Below are 22,443 nucleotides of genomic sequence, written 5' to 3' on the forward strand. Positions count from 1 at the left end.
CAAGAAATCACAAGAAGAAATGAGCAGTTAGAAAAGATGCACAAGGAAAAACAACAGCAAAATACAGACAAGTGCAATCTATTAAAAGAAATGGAGCAAAGATGCCAGAAACTTGAGAAGGAAGTTGAAGAAACAACCGATCAGTTGAGAACCCTCATCCTAGAGAAAAAAGTGGTCGTGGAAAAGCTCATGGAAAAGAAGAAAAAACGTTTCCGCTTCTTCTGGAGGAGGGACACTCCTGCTTTTTCTACTCTTTCTATTTTTTCTACTGCTGACGTCACCTCGTCTCCCTCCACCTCTGTTCCATCTTAATTTTCACCTCTCCTCTCCCCTTCTCTCCTAACACTTCTTCCCTCTCTCCTTCATCTTTTTTCACCCCAACCAGTCCCGGCAGTTGACTGCCCCTCGTGAGCCTGGTTCTGCCGGAAGTTTCTGCCCGTTTAAAGGCAGTTTTTCTTCCCCACTGTCGCCTAGTGCTTGCTCAGAGGGGATTGTTGGGGTTTTCTCTTTTCTTTTTTTTCCCCTTCTTATTACCATTTTCCTTTATTTACCGATTTGTTTTGTTTACTTTTCTTTTACGTTGTTTCTTTATTTACTTGTTTAACTTTTTTTCAACTTATGTAATAAACTAATAAACCAATTGAATTTATCCTCTGCGTATTTTACATCTAATCTTTAAAGAATATTTCCAAAACATTTTCAAACATCACGATCTGTCTTTTGTTTGCTTGTTAAAACCCCGTAAATGGTGAAGTAAAAACCCTGTGATATGGTTTAAAACATCAAAATAGACTAAACAACTAGTCTAAAACTAAGAGACACAGGATAAAGTTGGTGTGAAGGTTTCAGTCTGTGAATGAATCTAAGCACCATCACCTTAACTTTAAATTCATCTCTGTTACCCTCTTTGTGACTGAACTCTGACCGTGAGCACCACAGCCACTGCGCACCAGTCACACACACTTTAAATCCATCACAGTAAACCAGTTAGTTTACCTCAGTTTGTTTTGCAGCACATTTCACAACATGCAAAAGCATAATGTGCCATGTACAGACTCAAAATCTGATTTAAAAACATGAGGACTGACCTGTAAGCTTTACATTTACAGTTTATCACATACCACTGAGCAGTTCTTACCTGTAATTCTAAGCCCTCTTCTTCCTTTTCTGGTTTAAAACATCAAATTAGACTAAACAACTAGTCTAAAACCAAGAGACACTTAAATATTAAGTTAAACCTCTGGGGTTGCCGGACGCGCCGGCGCGTCAAAATCACATGACCAATTTAAGACGACACAGCTACAAGATGCAGCGATTCAGAGGCTGTATCCCAATTCAGGGTCTGCAGCCTTAAAGGCCGCATTTTAAGGCCGATTACGTCACCATGCCAGTCTCCTATTGCCAGAGGCTGAAGTGTGTGTGCAGTCACCAGGTGATAATCTGATATCGTCTACTTCCCCACTGATGTTAAGTAATATGAAAAAAATAATGAATCCCACCTTAGGCCGAATGTGTGACTCTCTTCGTAGTGGAAGAGAGAATGAATCTTCCCATCCGAATTCACGGCAATCAGTCTGTCAATCAAATCCTGTGGAGTAAAATGAGAGGCTTTGAACAAGAATGCACCGGATAGGGTGCAAAACGAAAACTGTGTGGAAATTTACAATGGGTAAGGTGGAGAACGTATATCAGTCTCAGTGTGAGAGGGTTTATTTGAATGCGTTTGAAGTAAAACAAATGGGTGGGTGGTGTTTGGAGGCCAAATAAAAAGTGCAAACATGCCCTCAGATGGATGACAAAAAAAAACTGCAGTGTGTGGAAAAGAAGAAGAAGAAAAACACTTACAGGTATGGAGGTTGGCATCTCCCTCAGGGTGTATTCGCTTTTGTTGGCCAAAGACTGTCGGCCCAGCAGTTGCCACACCGACTGGGAAGAGGAGAGGAGGTTGACCAAGTACAGGAAGGACTGAAGAGGAAAGTAAATACAGCAGCTGTTAGAGAGAAAAAATGTATTTGCTTTTAAAGACCATTGTGAATGCATTTGTGCACGTCATGGATTGATCAAATCCTAACACATAATAATAATATAACACTATTCAACTACAAACACTACCGATAATATGACAAATAATATCTGTAGTATTCAAAGCAAAACAAAATGTAAAAAGAATTTATGATTGCAAAGATAAAACATGGTTTACCACACTCTCAAAACTGAATAAGACATATATTCTGAGCAGAGTGGTTGAGCAGAAACCTATTGCAGCCTGAAGAATATTAAACTACAGGAAAGCTCCCTGCATTTTTCACTGGGTCTGGTAGAACAGGGAAAACATATCATCAAAAGCATCAAAGGAAAAAAAGAGAGACACTTGCACAAACGAGCTACAACTTAGATTATATTAAACAGCTTCAAAGAAACGTAAAGAAAAAAACAAGATACGATGGATTTTTTTTTCTAAAATAGAAATATCTATACTTTCATGTGTCTTCTGATGTTTCTGTGCATGTGTGAACTTATCTTCATATGTACTACCAAACCTCCTACTGTACTTAGCACAGATTAAAGCAAAGACTCGAGTTAATTCACCAAAGTGCTGGTGTGTGTATATTTAGTTTTCCTTTGACCTCAGCATATATGTATAACCCACTGATAAGGCAGACTTTAAAGTCGCCTGTGGCAGGACACAGTTTACACATCACTGGCTGTCCGTATTCACTTGGCTAGTCTCTCTGAGAGAGATGACTTGGCTGCTGTCAGAGGCCAAGCATCAGACACACACAGACAGGCTCACGCTGGAGCTTGTTGAAGCTTTCCTGAGAGAAATTCTGCCAAAAACATAACTAAAAATGCAGTCTTATGAAAGTAAGGCTTATTTGCCCAGACACCCATAAACCAATCAGCAAAAAGCCTTTCTTGTTAACAAAATCACTATTGCCAGTTTCTTAAATATGAATATTCACAAGTGAATTTTCTACATGGCTGCTGGTATCACAGCAACACATGGACCACTATTCTGAGTCCTGGGTTAATAATAATTGGAATCAATTTAATTTTAATCAATTTAAACACCTTTGTAACCAGTGAGCTAAAAACATGATGGAAAAGCAAAACTTCTAAGAGATCTGTGTCTGTACTATTATGTAGATATCTAAAAATTGGGGCATTGTGGGCTCCAGGAAGTTTCTCCTTCTCCCTCTCTCTCACACACACACGCACGCACATACATACAATACCTTAATGCAACTCCTATCTGTGGGGTCAATGGGAGTTGGTTTGGGACGGACCACTCTGATGTCGTCACTGCTGCACTCAAGAACAGACCATAGCTCTAGTACCAGGGCCCGAATAAAGCCTGAGACAGAACACGGAGAAATTTGTTGTACCAAACATTTATTTGAAATAGCAGCAACTAAAATTATTAACAGTGCTTTAATAAATAAACGACTGACTTTGTTATTGTGTGCAATCTTTTAAAGAAATCTGTCTTTGCATTGCTGGCACCGTTTTGATTGGAGGATTTGAATCTCAGGAAGGAAGGAATTTATAATGCCACTCCCTTTGATCCCATTTAATCTCTTCCCTGTTGCACTTTGGCCTGTCAGTAACTACATTTGAATTTTGCAGCTCAAGCTTGCACATAAAGGCTGGATAAAAACGTTAATGCAATCAAAATGTACGCAGCCCTCGCTGGAAAACTGGGGATACAGTACAGTACATAAATGATGAAGCAAAGACAAAACATTAGTGTCATGGAAGAAGAAATAGTCAGTGCATCACGGGAAGCTCCCAGCAATAAAACCTGCATTTGTATTGACACATAAACCTTAATTTGTGAGCAATTTTCAGTGTATTTCAGTTAAATTAACGAGACAAATATAACAAAAGGGATTTTATACTTAGAAGAAGAATATGAAATTGAAATATTAAACTAAGAAAACTATAAATACTGCAGTTCTAGAGTTACAGATATACAATTAAGCTTTGCATATCAGTGCTGTATAACCCAGGGAATGTACTTTTTTTATATAATTGAATAGTAATGGAAATCATGAACTGTTTTTCAGAGGTCATAGATCAAATGAGCAGTAGAGTTTTTCTCACAGAATGGTTCTTTCACATAGAAAGCAGTGTGTGCTGCAGGTTTAGCAAATGGCCCATCATTTGTAAGCTCTGTCTGGACTATATCACTTTTTGAGGTCATCCTTCTTTCTGTCAGTCTGCCTTTTTATCGATGGCACAAACATATGTCACATCATGGAACACATGAGTGCTCCACAGCCAGCGCTGCTCAACACAGCAGGGAACTGTTCTTGCGTGGGTAAAGTCATAGGAGAGAATAGGTTTCAGAACGCAGCGGTGCTGTTATAAGCGAAGGGCTGATAAGTAATCAGACTTCTTTTCCCATAACCAGTTGAGTCGCCCCTTCTAGCCAATAGAAAGAATGCAGGATTAAAATATTTGTTCACTAGCTTCATTTTTTGACCTCTTTTGACAAGAGTACGGTATTTCCTGGAGCCTTTTGCATATGGATAAACCTAGTATCAGTATACAACTGATATGTGAATCCATTTATCAAAAAAGAACGCCTCTTCTTACTCTTTCTTACCCAAACAAAAACGGTTTGACAAATACATTTCTCCCTAAGCTGCCTTAAGTCTCCTTTATACCGACAACACAAAAACAACAACAACAACTTATAATATAAGCCTTAAGCATCACAGCTGACAAGTGTTTGTTGTGTCCAAATAACTGCAATAGTACCTGAACTGTGCAGAGCCACAACTCCCGGAGCAGTTGCTGCCACCTGTGTCACCATCACCCCGTAGCCAAACTTCTCGCAGCTGCTCACCTACAGAAAACACACAGAAATCTCATACCCCTAGAAATATTTCAGCCTTTCACTATCACAGTTTTTGGTTATCAGGTAAAAAATGAATGAGAGTTTGGAAAAAGGATGGAAAAGGTTTAGGTCAAATGTAGTACTAATGTATCATAAAGGGAGATGTGTAAGTAAATCTGGGATTCTGGAAAGGCACAACATAATGTAGTTAAACATGCTGTGGAGAATTTAAATTGTAAATTGATATTGGAGTGTGCAGGCCCTTCATTAATTACAACACAATGCCACAACTAAAAATAGACAAAATATAATTACATTCCATAATTAAAGTGTAATGCCAAACTAGAGAAGCAATTACAATGGTGCGTAAACAATGGCAGTAAATTAAGCCCACGGGGGATCAGCTAAGGTTTGCAGCAAGCCTGAGTGTTTGTGTGTTTACAATTTGAATCTTAGACTCAGACCCTGTGACAAGGTCTGTGAAAACCACGTTTTTATGCCTGAAATACTACAGTACTACACTCCCACCAGATGAGCTCATGCAGCCTGTCACGAACCGGGACATACAACCATGACAAAACAGGAGATGCACACACAATTTATTGTGTTATTAATTTAGATCAACTGTGCTAATATAGTATACCAAAATGAAAACAATAACTCAAATTTCAGATATTTGAGGTTGTGCTGAAAATAATGGTGCCAAATAAGGCAAGAAAAACATATTTTAAAGGTGAAATATAGAGGTAAAATCAAAAATAGTCAAGAACGGCCAATTATACCCTGGACCACAGAGGGTTAAATTTGAAAACGGTTTAAAAAAAAACATCCCCATTCTAAAATGTCATGTGACAATCTGATTCATGAAGAGTGATGATGTCACAAGGACATGTGATGATGTCACAAGGACATGTGATGATGTCACAAGCACATGCCTTTGAGCCTTTGAAGTTTTTCTATAAATAGGGGTCAGGAGCAGCAAGTTTTAGTCAGTTTGTTCGCAGCCTTCAAACGTTCGACCAGAGCTATATTTGAAAGTATTTGTAAACCTCTGTAACATCACGCTCCAAAGCCCTGTGACGTTTCTGTGTTCTGTGACGTTGTCCCAAAGAAAGACCTTTAAATGCGATAAATAGCCTAAACGTTTTCGTTTATGACTAGTTTACCGTGTTATGACTGTGAACAGGGGGGAAGTCGCGCAAGAGAAATGTCGACCAAAACAATTGCAAGTAAGCCAAAGTCAGTTCCTAAAAGTCAACCCGCAGGTGTTTCCACCACCATCAGACCCTCCACTTCTGTAAGACCTCCATTAAGAATAACTGATGCAAAGAAAACCGCTCGGGTGGGAAAAACTCAGAATGGAAGACCGGCAGCTGTGAAACAGCCCCCGAAGAGGGATATGAAAAAGAATGTGGACAGTAAACTGGTCAGCTTAATTACAAATGAAATTGTATACAGTGGAGCGACTGTGTCATTTGATGACATCGCAGGGCAGGATCTGGCAAAGCAAGCACTTCAAGAAATTGTCATCCTTCCTGCCTTAAGACCTGATCTCTTTACTGGTCTGAGAGCTCCTGCACGTGGCTTGCTTTTATTTGGCCCACCAGGAAATGGGAAGACCATGCTCGCCAAAGCAGTTGCTGCAGAGTCTAATGCAACATTCTTCAACATCAGTGCTGCTAGTTTGACCTCCAAATATGTGGGAGAAGGCGAGAAGCTCGTACGAGCACTCTTTGCAGTTGCAAGAGAGAGACAGCCCTCAGTAATCTTCATCGATGAAGTGGACGGCTTGCTCTGTCAAAGGAGGGAGGGGGAGCACGACGCCTCTCGCCGTTTAAAAACTGAGTTCCTCATTGAGTTTGACGGGTTGCAGTCAGGAAAGGATGACAGAGTACTTGTAATGGGAGCAACGAACAGGCCCCAGGAGCTCGATGAAGCAATATTAAGGCGCTTTGCAAAAAGAGTATATGTGACCTTACCCGATGAGAAGACAAGATTTACGCTGCTGAAAAATCTTTTGGGAACGCACGGGAGTCCACTGAGCCAAGACGAACTGTCCTGTCTTGCAAAAGTGACTGAAGGATATTCAGGGAGCGATTTGACAGCATTAGCCAAAGATGCTGCACTTGGCCCAATAAGAGAGTTGGCACCAGAACAAGTCCGTGTTATAGCTGCTGCTGAGGTGCGCAACATTAAGATAAAAGACTTTGAGGATTCTCTGAAGCAAATCAAACCAACTGTTAGTCCAGCAACTCTTAACATGTACACCAAATAGAACAAAGATTTTGGTGGTCCTTCTTCAATAAATCCAAATCCAGTCAGGCTGGATGAAACAGAGTGCAAAAATAAAGAGCTTCTTCAAGAGAAAGAGCAACAGGAAAAAGAAAAAAAACGTATTCTCCAGGACTTGGAGAGAAGAAATCTACAACTGAACAAATTAATACAATGAAGGACAGAACACCTGAACTGGAAGGAGAAGTATTGGAAAAACGACGTTCAAAGATGCAGCGTAGGATCAATGAAATGGCGAAAAAACACTCAGAGGTCATTAATGAGATGTTGTTGAACTCAGACAACTTGAAGTGTGAAAACGCTGAAATGCTTGCACAAAAGCAGCAACAAGAGAAAATAAATGAAGACCTGCAGCGTAAGCTTCAAGAAATCACAAGAAGAAATGAGCAGTTAGAAAAGATGCACAAGGAAAAACAACAGCAAAATACAGACAAGTGCAATCTATTAAAAGAAATGGAGCAAAGATGCCAGAAACTTGAGAAGGAAGTTGAAGAAACAACCGATCAGTTGAGAACCCTCATCCTAGAGAAAAAAGTGGTCGTGGAAAAGCTCATGGAAAAGAAGAAAAAACGTTTCCGCTTCTTCTGGAGGAGGGACACTCCTGCTTTTTCTACTTTTTCTATTTTTTCTACTGCTGACGTCACCTCGTCTCCCTCCACCTCTGTTCCATCTTAATTTTCACCTCTCCTCTCCCCTTCTCTCCTAACACTTCTTCCCTCTCTCCTTCATCTTTTTTCACCCCAACCAGTCCCGGCAGTTGACTGCCCCTCGTGAGCCTGGTTCTGCCGGAAGTTTCTGCCCGTTTAAAGGCAGTTTTTCTTCCCCACTGTCGCCTAGTGCTTGCTCAGAGGGGATTGTTGGGGTTTTCTCTTTTCTTTTTTTTTCCCTTCTTATTACCATTTTCCTTTATTTACCGATTTGTTTTGTTTACTTTTCTTTTATGTTGTTTCTTTATTTACTTGTTTAACTTTTTTTCAACTTATGTAATAAACTAATAAACCAATTGAATTTATCCTCTGCGTATTTTACATCTAATCTTTAAAGAATATTTCCAAAACATTTTCAAACATCACGATCTGTCTTTTGTTTGCTTGTTAAAACCCCGTAAATGGTGGAGTAAAAACCCTGTGATATGGTTTAAAACATCAAAATAGACTAAACAACTAGTCTAAAACTAAGAGACACAGGATAAAGTTGGTGTGAAGGTTTCAGTCTGTGAATGAATCTAAGCACCATCACCTTAACTTTAAATTCATCTCTGTTACCCTCTTTGTGACTGAACTCTGACCGTGAGCACCACAGCCACTGCGCACCAGTCACACACACTTTAAATCCATCACAGTAAACCAGTTAGTTTACCTCAGTTTGTTTTGCAGCACATTTCACAACATGCAAAAGCATAATGTGCCATGTACAGACTCAAAATCTGATTTAAAAACATGAGGACTGACCTGTAAGCTTTACATTTACAGTTTATCACATACCACTGAGGTTCTTACCTGTAATTCTAAGCCCTCTTCTTCCTTTTCTGGTTTAAAACATCAAATTAGACTAAACAACTAGTCTAAAACCAAGAGACACTTAAATATTAAGTTAAACCTCTGGGGTTGCCGGACGCGCCGGCGCGTCAAAATCACATGACCAATTTAAGACGACACAGCTACAAGATGCAGCGATTCAGAGGCTGTATCCCAATTCAGGGTCTGCAGCCTTAAAGGCCGCATTTTAAGGCCGATTACGTCACCATGCCAGTCTCCTATTGCCAGAGGCTGAAGTGTGTGTGCAGTCACCAGGTGATAATCTGATATCGTCTACTTCCCCACTGATGTTAAGTAATATGAAAAAAATAATGAATCCCACCTTAGGCCGAATGTGTGACTCTCTTCGTAGTGGAAGAGAGAATGAATCTTCCCATCCGAATTCACGGCAATCAGTCTGTCAATCAAATCCTGTGGAGTAAAATGAGAGGCTTTGAACAAGAATGCACCGGATAGGGTGCAAAACGAAAACTGTGTGGAAATTTACAATGGGTAAGGTGGAGAACGTATATCAGTCTCAGTGTGAGAGGGTTTATTTGAATGCGTTTGAAGTAAAACAAATGGGTGGGTGGTGTTTGGAGGCCAAATAAAAAGTGCAAACATGCCCTCAGATGGATGACAAAAAAAAACTGCAGTGTGTGGAAAAGAAGAAGAAGAAAAACACTTACAGGTATGGAGGTTGGCATCTCCCTCAGGGTGTATTCGCTTTTGTTGGCCAAAGACTGTCGGCCCAGCAGTTGCCACACCGACTGGGAAGAGGAGAGGAGGTTGACCAAGTACAGGAAGGACTGAAGAGGAAAGTAAATACAGCAGCTGTTAGAGAGAAAAAATGTATTTGCTTTTAAAGACCATTGTGAATGCATTTGTGCACGTCATGGATTGATCAAATCCTAACACATAATAATAATATAACACTATTCAACTACAAACACTACCGATAATATGACAAATAATATCTGTAGTATTCAAAGCAAAACAAAATGTAAAAAGAATTTATGATTGCAAAGGTAAAACATGGTTTACCACACTCTCAAAACTGAATAAGACATATATTCTGAGCAGAGTGGTTGAGCAGAAACCTATTGCAGCCTGAAGAATATTAAACTACAGGAAAGCTCCCTGCATTTTTCACTGGGTCTGGTAGAACAGGGAAAACATATCATCAAAAGCATCAAAGGAAAAAAAGAGAGACACTTGCACAAACGAGCTACAACTTAGATTATATTAAACAGCTTCAAAGAAACGTAAAGAAAAAAACAAGATACGATGGATTTTTTTTTCTAAAATAGAAATATCTATACTTTCATGTGTCTTCTGATGTTTCTGTGCATGTGTGAACTTATCTTCATATGTACTACCAAACCTCCTACTGTACTTAGCACAGATTAAAGCAAAGACTCGAGTTAATTCACCAAAGTGCTGGTGTGTGTATATTTAGTTTTCCTTTGACCTCAGCATATATGTATAACCCACTGATAAGGCAGACTTTAAAGTCGCCTGTGGCAGGACACAGTTTACACATCACTGGCTGTCCGTATTCACTTGGCTAGTCTCTCTGAGAGAGATGACTTGGCTGCTGTCAGAGGCCAAGCATCAGACACACACAGACAGGCTCACGCTGGAGCTTGTTGAAGCTTTCCTGAGAGAAATTCTGCCAAAAACATAACTAAAAATGCAGTCTTATGAAAGTAAGGCTTATTTGCCCAGACACCCATAAACCAATCAGCAAAAAGCCTTTCTTGTTAACAAAATCACTATTGCCAGTTTCTTAAATATGAATATTCACAAGTGAATTTTCTACATGGCTGCTGGTATCACAGCAACACATGGACCACTATTCTGAGTCCTGGGTTAATAATAATTGGAATCAATTTAATTTTAATCAATTTAAACACCTTTGTAACCAGTGAGCTAAAAACATGATGGAAAAGCAAAACTTCTAAGAGATCTGTGTCTGTACTATTATGTAGATATCTAAAAATTGGGGCACTGTGGGCTCCAGGAAGTTTCTCCTTCTCCCTCTCTCACACACACACACGCACGCACATACATACAATACCTTAATGCAACTCCTATCTGTGGGGTCAATGGGAGTTGGTTTGGGACGGACCACTCTGATGTCGTCACTGCTGCACTCAAGAACAGACCATAGCTCTAGTACCAGGGCCCGAATAAAGCCTGAGACAGAACACGGAGAAATTTGTTGTACCAAACATTTATTTGAAATAGCAGCAACTAAAATTATTAACAGTGCTTTAATAAATAAACGACTGACTTTGTTATTGTGTCCAATCTTTTAAAGAAATCTGTCTTTGCATTGCTGGCACCGTTTTGATTGGAGGATTTGAATCTCAGGAAGGAAGGAATTTATAATGCCACTCCCTTTGATCCCATTTAATCTCTTCCCTGTTGCACTTTGGCCTGTCAGTAACTACATTTGAATTTTGCAGCTCAAGCTTGCACATAAAGGCTGGATAAAAACGTTAATGCAATCAAAATGTACGCAGCCCTCGCTGGAAAACTGGGGATACAGTACAGTACATAAATGATGAAGCAAAGACAAAACATTAGTGTCATGGAAGAAGAAATAGTCAGTGCATCACGGGAAGCTCCCAGCAATAAAACCTGCATTTGTATTGACACATAAACCTTAATTTGTGAGCAATTTTCAGTGTATTTCAGTTAAATTAACGAGACAAATATAACAAAAGGGATTTTATACTTAGAAGAAGAATATGAAATTGAAATATTAAACTAAGAAAACTATAAATACTGCAGTTCTAGAGTTACAGATATACAATTAAGCTTTGCATATCAGTGCTGTATAACCCAGGGAATGTACTTTTTTTTTTTTTATAATTGAATAGTAATGGAAATCATGAACTGTTTTTCAGAGGTCATAGATCAAATGAGCAGTAGAGTTTTTCTCACAGAATGGTTCTTTCACATAGAAAGCAGTGTGTGCTGCAGGTTTAGCAAATGGCCCATCATTTGTATCTCCAGTGTCTGTTGAAGTGTACAGTATCTGTGTGTGTGCATGACCGTCGGTGCTCTCTGCTCACTCGGGTTCAGAGGTACAGGGAGGAGGCTCAGCAGGAGTAGAGGCAGCTGCTTCATCACAAACATGCCAGGTGCAGGCGGTAAAGGCCCTTTCTGTTTCCTCTCAACCCTCCTGCCAAAGCCATAGAACTCTGCCGAGGTGAACCAGACAACACAATATAGACATTTTTCCCTGTTCCTACATGGAAACACAAGATCAAACGGGCATTTTTTTTTGGCATAAATATGTATATCATATCGGACTCAGTTTGTTCCTGTTATTGTTTTTGCACTGTACTTGTCATCCATTCCAGTGAAACGATGCAGAAGGTTGTAGGTTGTGCAATAGTGCCATCTAGAGGTGAAGTAACATCACACTGCCCGTGCTCTTGTCTCGTCACGGTGTTTGCGTGTTTCTCCCTCTCTGCACACTCATGGGAATGTGCTGTCAGGCAGGACTCAGCGTTATATTCACAATATGTGGAAAATATATTGATATTGAATGTTCAAATATGAGGATATGTATAATGTATAGGTTGACTTTGCTCTACCTACACTTCTGGCAGAGCAGCAGTTGCAATGCGAACACATAATTAAACGGTGTATTTATAGGAACAGATTTCTTGCCTATGGCAGACAAAGTGATTTTAAACGTGTAAAAGGTTTCATTCACAGATGATTTATTACTATCACACCCTGGAGACTTTATAAAGAGCACTGCTGCAAAAGCAGCCTAAACAAACTTGTACAGTAGGTCACGCTGGTTTAGTTTTTCATCAAAATGCTTTTTTTCTTTTACTATTATTTTTGAAAACGTTACAGCACTGGTGGACATTTCCTACCAAATAAGAACTAGACACTACTGTTATGTAGTGGTTAATTGGAAAACTGTTTTATCACGAATTTCTTATTTAGAAATAATTAAAATTTTATTTGATGTTTTTTTTTTTTTTGGATGGATACTGTTATTGCAGTGATGCTGTAATTAAACTGTCTTCACCCCAGTAGAATAATTGCATGACTCCATCACTGAAGTGGAGGGTTTGCTTTGGAGGGGAAACGCACAGTGTCTCTTTAGTAGCATGGTGGTTGGATCCCACATTTGTTTCTTATGTAACATTGTAAATAGCTGCTAAGACAGCATATCTATTGGACAAGCACATATTATACATACTTTGCACGTGCAGTATTTAATAGAAAGCAGTGTGTGCTGCAGGTTTAGCAAATGGCCCATCATTTGTAAGCTCTGTCTGGACTATATCACTTTTTGAGGTCATCCTTCTTTCTGTCAGACTGCCTTTTTATCGATGGCACAAACATATGTCACATCATGGAACACATGAGTGCTCCACAGCCAGCGCTGCTCAACACAGCAGGGAACTGTTCTTGCGTGGGTAAAGTCATAGGAGAGAATAGGTTTCAGAACGCAGCGGTGCTGTTATAAGCGAAGGGCTGATAAGTAATCAGACTTCTTTTCCCATAACCAGTTGAGTCGCCCCTTCTAGCCAATAGAAAGAATGCAGGATTAAAATATTTGTTCACTAGCTTCATTTTTTGACCTCTTTTGACAAGAGTACGGTATTTCCTGGAGCCTTTTGCATATGGATAAACCTAGTATCAGTATACAACTGATATGTGAATCCATTTATCAAAAAAGAACGCCTCTTCTTACTCTTTCTTACCCAAACAAAAACGGTTTGACAAATACATTTCTCCCTAAGCTGCCTTAAGTCTCCTTTATACCGACAACACAAAAACAACAACAACAACTTATAATATAAGCCTTAAGCATCACAGCTGACAAGTGTTTGTTGTGTCCAAATAACTGCAATAGTACCTGAACTGTGCAGAGCCACAACTCCCGGAGCAGTTGCTGCCACCTGTGTCACCATCACCCCGTAGCCAAACTTCTCGCAGCTGCTCACCTACAGAAAACACACAGAAATCTCATACCCCTAGAAATATTTCAGCCTTTCACTATCACAGTTTTTGGTTATCAGGTAAAAAATGAATGAGAGTTTGGAAAAAGGATGGAAAAGGTTTAGGTCAAATGTAGTACTAATGTATCATAAAGGGAGATGTGTAAGTAAATCTGGGATTCTGGAAAGGCACAACATAATGTAGTTAAACATGCTGTGGAGAATTTAAATTGTAAATTGATATTGGAGTGTGCAGGCCCTTCATTAATTACAACACAATGCCACAACTAAAAATAGACAAAATATAATTACATTCCATAATTAAAGTGTAATGCCAAACTAGAGAAGCAATTACAATGGTGCGTAAACAATGGCAGTAAATTAAGCCCACGGGGGATCAGCTAAGGTTTGCAGCAAGCCTGAGTGTTTGTGTGTTTACAATTTGAATCTTAGACTCAGACCCTGTGACAAGGTCTGTGAAAACCACGTTTTTATGCCTGAAATACTACAGTACTACACTCCCACCAGATGAGCTCATGCAGCCTGTCACGAACCGGGACATACAACCATGACAAAACAGGAGATGCACACACAATTTATTGTGTTATTAATTTAGATCAACTGTGCTAATATAGTATACCAAAATGAAAACAATAACTCAAATTTCAGATATTTGAGGTTGTGCTGAAAATAATGGTGCCAAATAAGGCAAGAAAAACATATTTTAAAGGTGAAATATAGAGGTAAAATCAAAAATAGTCAAGAACGGCCAATTATACCCTGGACCACAGAGGGTTAAATTTGAAAACGGTTTAAAAAAAAACATCCCCATTCTAAAATGTCATGTGACAATCTGATTCATGAAGAGTGATGATGTCACAAGGACATGTGATGATGTCACAAGGACATGTGATGATGTCACAAGCACATGCCTTTGAGCCTTTGAAGTTTTTCTATAAATAGGGGTCAGGAGCAGCAAGTTTTAGTCAGTTTGTTCGCAGCCTTCAAACGTTCGACCAGAGCTATATTTGAAAGTATTTGTAAACCTCTGTAACATCACGCTCCAAAGCCCTGTGACGTTTCTGTGTTCTGTGACGTTGTCCCAAAGAAAGACCTTTAAATGCGATAAATAGCCTAAACGTTTTCGTTTATGACTAGTTTACCGTGTTATGACTGTGAACAGGGGGGAAGTCGCGCAAGAGAAATGTCGACCAAAACAATTGCAAGTAAGCCAAAGTCAGTTCCTAAAAGTCAACCCGCAGGTGTTTCCACCACCATCAGACCCTCCACTTCTGTAAGACCTCCATTAAGAATAACTGATGCAAAGAAAACCGCTCGGGTGGGAAAAACTCAGAATGGAAGACCGGCAGCTGTGAAACAGCCCCCGAAGAGGGATATGAAAAAGAATGTGGACAGTAAACTGGTCAGCTTAATTACAAATGAAATTGTATACAGTGGAGCGACTGTGTCATTTGATGACATCGCAGGGCAGGATCTGGCAAAGCAAGCACTTCAAGAAATTGTCATCCTTCCTGCCTTAAGACCTGATCTCTTTACTGGTCTGAGAGCTCCTGCACGTGGCTTGCTTTTATTTGGCCCACCAGGAAATGGGAAGACCATGCTCGCCAAAGCAGTTGCTGCAGAGTCTAATGCAACATTCTTCAACATCAGTGCTGCTAGTTTGACCTCCAAATATGTGGGAGAAGGCGAGAAGCTCGTACGAGCACTCTTTGCAGTTGCAAGAGAGAGACAGCCCTCAGTAATCTTCATCGATGAAGTGGACGGCTTGCTCTGTCAAAGGAGGGAGGGGGAGCACGACGCCTCTCGCCGTTTAAAAACTGAGTTCCTCATTGAGTTTGACGGGTTGCAGTCAGGAAAGGATGACAGAGTACTTGTAATGGGAGCAACGAACAGGCCCCAGGAGCTCGATGAAGCAATATTAAGGCGCTTTGCAAAAAGAGTATATGTGACCTTACCCGATGAGAAGACAAGATTTACGCTGCTGAAAAATCTTTTGGGAACGCACGGGAGTCCACTGAGCCAAGACGAACTGTCCTGTCTTGCAAAAGTGACTGAAGGATATTCAGGGAGCGATTTGACAGCATTAGCCAAAGATGCTGCACTTGGCCCAATAAGAGAGTTGGCACCAGAACAAGTCCGTGTTATAGCTGCTGCTGAGGTGCGCAACATTAAGATAAAAGACTTTGAGGATTCTCTGAAGCAAATCAAACCAACTGTTAGTCCAGCAACTCTTAACATGTACACCAAATAGAACAAAGATTTTGGTGGTCCTTCTTCAATAAATCCAAATCCAGTCAGGCTGGATGAAACAGAGTGCAAAAATAAAGAGCTTCTTCAAGAGAAAGAGCAACAGGAAAAAGAAAAAAAACGTATTCTCCAGGACTTGGAGAGAAGAAATCTACAACTGAACAAATTAATACAATGAAGGACAGAACACCTGAACTGGAAGGAGAAGTATTGGAAAAACGACGTTCAAAGATGCAGCGTAGGATCAATGAAATGGCGAAAAAACACTCAGAGGTCATTAATGAGATGTTGTTGAACTCAGACAACTTGAAGTGTGAAAACGCTGAAATGCTTGCACAAAAGCAGCAACAAGAGAAAATAAATGAAGACCTGCAGCGTAAGCTTCAAGAAATCACAAGAAGAAATGAGCAGTTAGAAAAGATGCACAAGGAAAAACAACAGCAAAATACAGACAAGTGCAATCTATTAAAAGAAATGGAGCAAAGATGCCAGAAACTTGAGAAGGAAGTTGAAGAAACAACCGATCAGTTGAGAACCCTCATCCTAGAGAAAAAAGTGGTCGTGGAAAAGCTCATGGAAAAGAAGAAAAAACGTTTCCGCTTCTTCTGGAGGAGGGACACTCCTGCTTTTTCTACTCTTTCTATTTTTTCTACTGCTGACGTCACCTCGTCTCCCTCCACCTCTGTTCCATCTTAATTTTCACCTCTCCTCTCCCCTTCTCTCCTAACACTTCTTCCCTCTCTCCTTCATCTTTTTTCACCCCAACCAGTCCCGGCAGTTGACTGCCCCTCGTGAGCCTGGTTCTGCCGGAAGTTTCTGCCCGTTTAAAGGCAGTTTTTCTTCCCCACTGTCGCCTAGTGCTTGCTCAGAGGGGATTGTTGGGGTTTTCTCTTTTCTTTTTTTTCCCCTTCTTATTACCATTTTCCTTTATTTACCGATTTGTTTTGTTTACTTTTCTTTTACGTTGTTTCTTTATTTACTTGTTTAACTTTTTTTCAACTTATGTAATAAACTAATAAACCAATTGAATTTGTCCTCTGCGTATTTTACATCTAATCTTTAAAGAATATTTCCAAAACATTTTCAAACATCACGATCTGTCTTTTGTTTGCTTGTTAAAACCCCGTAAATGGTGAAGTAAAAACCCTGTGATATGGTTTAAAACATCAAAATAGACTAAACAACTAGTCTAAAACTAAGAGACACAGGATAAAGTTGGTGTGAAGGTTTCAGTCTGTGAATGAATCTAAGCACCATCACCTTAACTTTAAATTCATCTCTGTTACCCTCTTTGTGACTGAACTCTGACCGTGAGCACCACAGCCACTGCGCACCAGTCACACACACTTTAAATCCATCACAGTAAACCAGTTAGTTTACCTCAGTTTGTTTTGCAGCACATTTCACAACATGCAAAAGCATAATGTGCCATGTACAGACTCAAAATCTGATTTAAAAACATGAGGACTGACCTGTAAGCTTTACATTTACAGTTTATCACATACCACTGAGCAGTTCTTACCTGTAATTCTAAGCCCTCTTCTTCCTTTTCTGGTTTAAAACATCAAATTAGACTAAACAACTAGTCTAAAACCAAGAGACACTTAAATATTAAGTTAAACCTCTGGGGTTGCCGGACGCGCCGGCGCGTCAAAATCACATGACCAATTTAAGACGACACAGCTACAAGATGCAGCGATTCAGAGGCTGTATCCCAATTCAGGGTCTGCAGCCTTAAAGGCCGCATTTTAAGGCCGATTACGTCACCATGCCAGTCTCCTATTGCCAGAGGCTGAAGTGTGTGTGCAGTCACCAGGTGATAATCTGATATCGTCTACTTCCCCACTGATGTTAAGTAATATGAAAAAAATAATGAATCCCACCTTAGGCCGAATGTGTGACTCTCTTCGTAGTGGAAGAGAGAATGAATCTTCCCATCCGAATTCACGGCAATCAGTCTGTCAATCAAATCCTGTGGAGTAAAATGAGAGGCTTTGAACAAGAATGCACCGGATAGGGTGCAAAACGAAAACTGTGTGGAAATTTACAATGGGTAAGGTGGAGAACGTATATCAGTCTCAGTGTGAGAGGGTTTATTTGAATGCGTTTGAAGTAAAACAAATGGGTGGGTGGTGTTTGGAGGCCAAATAAAAAGTGCAAACATGCCCTCAGATGGATGACAAAAAAAAACTGCAGTGTGTGGAAAAGAAGAAGAAGAAAAACACTTACAGGTATGGAGGTTGGCATCTCCCTCAGGGTGTATTCGCTTTTGTTGGCCAAAGACTGTCGGCCCAGCAGTTGCCACACCGACTGGGAAGAGGAGAGGAGGTTGACCAAGTACAGGAAGGACTGAAGAGGAAAGTAAATACAGCAGCTGTTAGAGAGAAAAAATGTATTTGCTTTTAAAGACCATTGTGAATGCATTTGTGCACGTCATGGATTGATCAAATCCTAACACATAATAATAATATAACACTATTCAACTACAAACACTACCGATAATATGACAAATAATATCTGTAGTATTCAAAGCAAAACAAAATGTAAAAAGAATTTATGATTGCAAAGATAAAACATGGTTTACCACACTCTCAAAACTGAATAAGACATATATTCTGAGCAGAGTGGTTGAGCAGAAACCTATTGCAGCCTGAAGAATATTAAACTACAGGAAAGCTCCCTGCATTTTTCACTGGGTCTGGTAGAACAGGGAAAATATATCATCAAAAGCATCAAAGGAAAAAAAGAGAGACACTTGCACAAACGAGCTACAACTTAGATTATATTAAACAGCTTCAAAGAAACGTAAAGAAAAAAACAAGATACGATGGATTTTTTTTTCTAAAATAGAAATATCTATACTTTCATGTGTCTTCTGATGTTTCTGTGCATGTGTGAACTTATCTTCATATGTACTACCAAACCTCCTACTGTACTTAGCACAGATTAAAGCAAAGACTCGAGTTAATTCACCAAAGTGCTGGTGTGTGTATATTTAGTTTTCCTTTGACCTCAGCATATATGTATAACCCACTGATAAGGCAGACTTTAAAGTCGCCTGTGGCAGGACACAGTTTACACATCACTGGCTGTCCGTATTCACTTGGCTAGTCTCTCTGAGAGAGATGACTTGGCTGCTGTCAGAGGCCAAGCATCAGACACACACAGACAGGCTCACGCTGGAGCTTGTTGAAGCTTTCCTGAGAGAAATTCTGCCAAAAACATAACTAAAAATGCAGTCTTATGAAAGTAAGGCTTATTTGCCCAGACACCCATAAACCAATCAGCAAAAAGCCTTTCTTGTTAACAAAATCACTATTGCCAGTTTCTTAAATATGAATATTCACAAGTGAATTTTCTACATGGCTGCTGGTATCACAGCAACACATGGACCACTATTCTGAGTCCTGGGTTAATAATAATTGGAATCAATTTAATTTTAATCAATTTAAACACCTTTGTAACCAGTGAGCTAAAAACATGATGGAAAAGCAAAACTTCTAAGAGATCTGTGTCTGTACTATTATGTAGATATCTAAAAATTGGGGCATTGTGGGCTCCAGGAAGTTTCTCCTTCTCCCTCTCTCTCTCACACACACACGCACGCACATACATACAATACCTTAATGCAACTCCTATCTGTGGGGTCAATGGGAGTTGGTTTGGGACGGACCACTCTGATGTCGTCACTGCTGCACTCAAGAACAGACCATAGCTCTAGTACCAGGGCCCGAATAAAGCCTGAGACAGAACACGGAGAAATTTGTTGTACCAAACATTTATTTGAAATAGCAGCAACTAAAATTATTAACAGTGCTTTAATAAATAAACGACTGACTTTGTTATTGTGTGCAATCCTTTAAAGAAATCTGTCTTTGCATTGCTGGCACCGTTTTGATTGGAGGATTTGAATCTCAGGAAGGAAGGAATTTATAATGCCACTCCCTTTGATCCCATTTAATCTCTTCCCTGTTGCACTTTGGCCTGTCAGTAACTACATTTGAATTTTGCAGCTCAAGCTTGCACATAAAGGCTGGATAAAAACGTTAATGCAATCAAAATGTACGCAGCCCTCGCTGGAAAACTGGGGATACAGTACAGTACATAAATGATGAAGCAAAGACAAAACATTAGTGTCATGGAAGAAGAAATAGTCAGTGCATCACGGGAAGCTCCCAGCAATAAAACCTGCATTTGTATTGACACATAAACCTTAATTTGTGAGCAATTTTCAGTGTATTTCAGTTAAATTAACGAGACAAATATAACAAAAGGGATTTTATACTTAGAAGAAGAATATGAAATTGAAATATTAAACTAAGAAAACTATAAATACTGCAGTTCTAGAGTTACAGATATACAATTAAGCTTTGCATATCAGTGCTGTATAACCCAGGGAATGTACTTTTTTTTTTTTTATAATTGAATAGTAATGGAAATCATGAACTGTTTTTCAGAGGTCATAGATCAAATGAGCAGTAGAGTTTTTCTCACAGAATGGTTCTTTCACATAGAAAGCAGTGTGTGCTGCAGGTTTAGCAAATGGCCCATCATTTGTATCTCCAGTGTCTGTTGAAGTGTACAGTATCTGTGTGTGTGCATGACCGTCGGTGCTCTCTGCTCACTCGGGTTCAGAGGTACAGGGAGGAGGCTCAGCAGGAGTAGAGGCAGCTGCTTCATCACAAACATGCCAGGTGCAGGCGGTAAAGGCCCTTTCTGTTTCCTCTCAACCCTCCTGCCAAAGCCATAGAACTCTGCCGAGGTGAACCAGACAACACAATATAGACATTTTTCCCTGTTCCTACATGGAAACACAAGATCAAACGGGCATTTTTTTTTGGCATAAATATGTATATCATATCGGACTCAGTTTGTTCCTGTTATTGTTTTTGCACTGTACTTGTCATCCATTCCAGTGAAACGATGCAGAAGGTTGTAGGTTGTGCAATAGTGCCATCTAGAGGTGAAGTAACATCACACTGCCCGTGCTCTTGTCTCGTCACGGTGTTTGCGTGTTTCTCCCTCTCTGCACACTCAGCGTTATATTCACAATATGTGGAAAATATATTGATATTGAATGTTCAAATATGAGGATATGTATAATGTATAGGTTGACTTTGCTCTACCTACACTTCTGGCAGAGCAGCAGTTGCAATGCGAACACATAATTAAACGGTGTATTTATAGGAACAGATTTCTTGCCTATGGCAGACAAAGTGATTTTAAACGTGTAAAAGGTTTCATTCACAGATGATTTATTACTATCACACCCTGGAGACTTTATAAAGAGCACTGCTGCAAAAGCAGCCTAAACAAACTTGTACAGTAGGTCACGCTGGTTTAGTTTTTCATCAAAATGCTTTTTTTCTTTTACTATTATTTTTGAAAACGTTACAGCACTGGTGGACATTTCCTACCAAATAAGAACTAGACACTACTGTTATGTAGTGGTTAATTGGAAAACTGTTTTATCACGAATTTCTTATTTAGAAATAATTAAAATTTTATTTGATGTTTTTTTTTTTTTTGGATGGATACTGTTATTGCAGTGATGCTGTAATTAAACTGTCTTCACCCCAGTAGAATAATTGCATGACTCCATCACTGAAGTGGAGGGTTTGTTTTGGAGGGGAAACGCACAGTGTCTCTTTAGTAGCATGGTGGTTGGATCCCACATTTGTTTCTTATGTAACATTGTAAATAGCTGCTAAGACAGCATATCTATTGGACAAGCACATATTATACATACTTTGCACGTGCAATATTTAAACATGTAGGCTAGAGAATGACTTTCAGTTGTATTATTTATTAGACGAATACTAATTATCACTGTAAATATGAAAATCTGTACAAAACATCAAAGCATTAAGAATACTTGCAATAAAAAGAAATTTTCTAAATGGTGCTGTTTGTCTTATTATGCAGTAGACTTGAGATCTCAGTAGTTATTAGTTCAAGATCAGGACACAGTGTTTAAGGGATTGTACATTTCAAAATATAATTTACTTTGAAGCGATCTGATCCTATGCCATGACATTTAAAACATTAACATAATGCTCACTTAAATTGAAAAAAAATCTCTCACTTTGTGATTTTTAAAAAAGCAAATAGAATGCATTTATCAAACACTTTTAGTTGATGTTTGTTATGGAGTAGTGGCAGAAATCTTTAGCCATTCCTCGTTGCCTCAGGAGCAATGATTTTATTGAACATGTGCAAACATAAATGGAAATATACGTAAAATAGAGTTTATAACAATATAACAAGCTTGAAAGTCAATATTTGGCATTGTAACTGTTATTCTTCAGTTCTAGTTTTCTTGTCATTTCCACAGGAACAGTTTTCCAGGCTTCTTGAAGGATATTCAGAGCACGTCTTTGGGTGTTGTCCGCCTTTTGTTCCGTTCTCGTGTCACAATGATCCCACACTGCTTCAGTAATATTGAGGTCTGGGCTCTGGGGAGGCCAAGCCATGACTGATGCTGTTCTATTGTATGTTTTTCTATCCAGGTATGCTTTTACTGTACTGACAGTATTTTGGGGAT

General features: G+C 39.4%; 5 protein-coding genes across 9 annotated transcripts in view; 2 read left to right on the top strand and 3 right to left on the bottom strand.

Moving 5' to 3' along the window:
* Nucleotides 1-22,443, bottom strand: part of LOC308385998 (protein broad-minded-like) — a 94,009-nt gene that overhangs the window by 6,833 nt on the left and 64,733 nt on the right. The gene's annotated exons all lie outside the window — the stretch shown is intronic.
* On the bottom strand, nt 1,453-13,543 carry LOC308386007 (protein broad-minded-like). 2 transcript variants are annotated; one of them, XR_013969683.1, is made up of 9 exons: nt 12,011-13,543; nt 11,736-11,911; nt 10,733-10,851; nt 9,342-9,461; nt 8,996-9,084; nt 4,765-4,852; nt 3,237-3,355; nt 1,846-1,965; nt 1,453-1,588 (listed from the first exon to the last, which is right to left on the bottom strand). XR_013969683.1 is itself a non-coding variant. In XM_080865277.1 (6 exons), the coding sequence occupies exons 1-6, from the start codon at nt 12,019-12,021 to the stop codon at nt 4,849-4,851; spliced, it is 519 nt and encodes a 172-aa protein (XP_080721403.1). In that variant the 5' UTR covers nt 12,022-13,543; the 3' UTR covers nt 4,058-4,848. The 2 variants fall into 2 exon arrangements, 1 of the variants encoding a protein (XP_080721403.1); XM_080865277.1 differs by lacking the exons at nt 1,453-1,588; nt 1,846-1,965; nt 3,237-3,355 and having other exon boundaries at nt 4,058-4,852.
* Nucleotides 4,862-8,989, top strand: LOC308385979 (spastin-like). The gene has a single exon (XM_080865226.1). The coding sequence runs from the start codon at nt 5,997-5,999 to the stop codon at nt 7,116-7,118; it is 1,122 nt and encodes a 373-aa protein (XP_080721352.1). The 5' UTR covers nt 4,862-5,996; the 3' UTR covers nt 7,119-8,989.
* On the bottom strand, nt 11,813-21,787 carry LOC308386009 (protein broad-minded-like). 2 transcript variants are annotated; one of them, XR_013969685.1, is made up of 7 exons: nt 20,800-21,784; nt 20,525-20,700; nt 19,522-19,640; nt 18,129-18,248; nt 17,783-17,871; nt 13,550-13,637; nt 11,813-11,864 (listed from the first exon to the last, which is right to left on the bottom strand). XR_013969685.1 is itself a non-coding variant. In XM_080865280.1 (6 exons), the coding sequence occupies exons 1-6, from the start codon at nt 20,808-20,810 to the stop codon at nt 13,634-13,636; spliced, it is 519 nt and encodes a 172-aa protein (XP_080721406.1). In that variant the 5' UTR covers nt 20,811-21,787; the 3' UTR covers nt 13,550-13,633. The 2 variants fall into 2 exon arrangements, 1 of the variants encoding a protein (XP_080721406.1); XM_080865280.1 differs by lacking the exon at nt 11,813-11,864 and having other exon boundaries at nt 20,800-21,787.
* LOC308385982 (spastin-like) lies at nt 13,647-17,776 on the top strand. Its single transcript, XM_080865229.1, has one exon. The coding sequence runs from the start codon at nt 14,782-14,784 to the stop codon at nt 15,901-15,903; it is 1,122 nt and encodes a 373-aa protein (XP_080721355.1). The 5' UTR covers nt 13,647-14,781; the 3' UTR covers nt 15,904-17,776.

The sequence above is a fragment of the Rhamphochromis sp. 'chilingali' genome, assembly GCF_963969265.1.
Source record: "Rhamphochromis sp. 'chilingali' genome assembly, chromosome: 18".
Taxonomy (NCBI): domain Eukaryota; kingdom Metazoa; phylum Chordata; class Actinopteri; order Cichliformes; family Cichlidae; genus Rhamphochromis; species Rhamphochromis sp. 'chilingali'.

Excerpts from the sequence above, each read along its gene's own strand:
- LOC308385979 (XM_080865226.1), top strand. The coding sequence starts at position 5,997 with ATGACTAGTTTACCGTGTTATGACTGTGAACAGGGGGGAAGTCGCGCA.
- LOC308386007 (XM_080865277.1), bottom strand. Across the intron at positions 9,462-10,732 it reads CAGATAGGAGTTGCATTAAG|TCCTTCCTGTACTTGGTCAA; the intron begins GTATTGTATGTA and ends TTTCCTCTTCAG. Across the intron at positions 9,085-9,341 it reads AGATGCCAACCTCCATACCT|GATTTGATTGACAGACTGAT; the intron begins GTAAGTGTTTTT and ends TTTACTCCACAG.
- LOC308385982 (XM_080865229.1), top strand. The coding sequence starts at position 14,782 with ATGACTAGTTTACCGTGTTATGACTGTGAACAGGGGGGAAGTCGCGCA.
- LOC308386009 (XM_080865280.1), bottom strand. Across the intron at positions 19,641-20,524 it reads CCCTGTACCTCTGAACCCGA|GCTTTATTCGGGCCCTGGTA; the intron begins GTGAGCAGAGAG and ends GTTCTGTCTCAG. Across the intron at positions 17,872-18,128 it reads AGATGCCAACCTCCATACCT|GATTTGATTGACAGACTGAT; the intron begins GTAAGTGTTTTT and ends TTTACTCCACAG.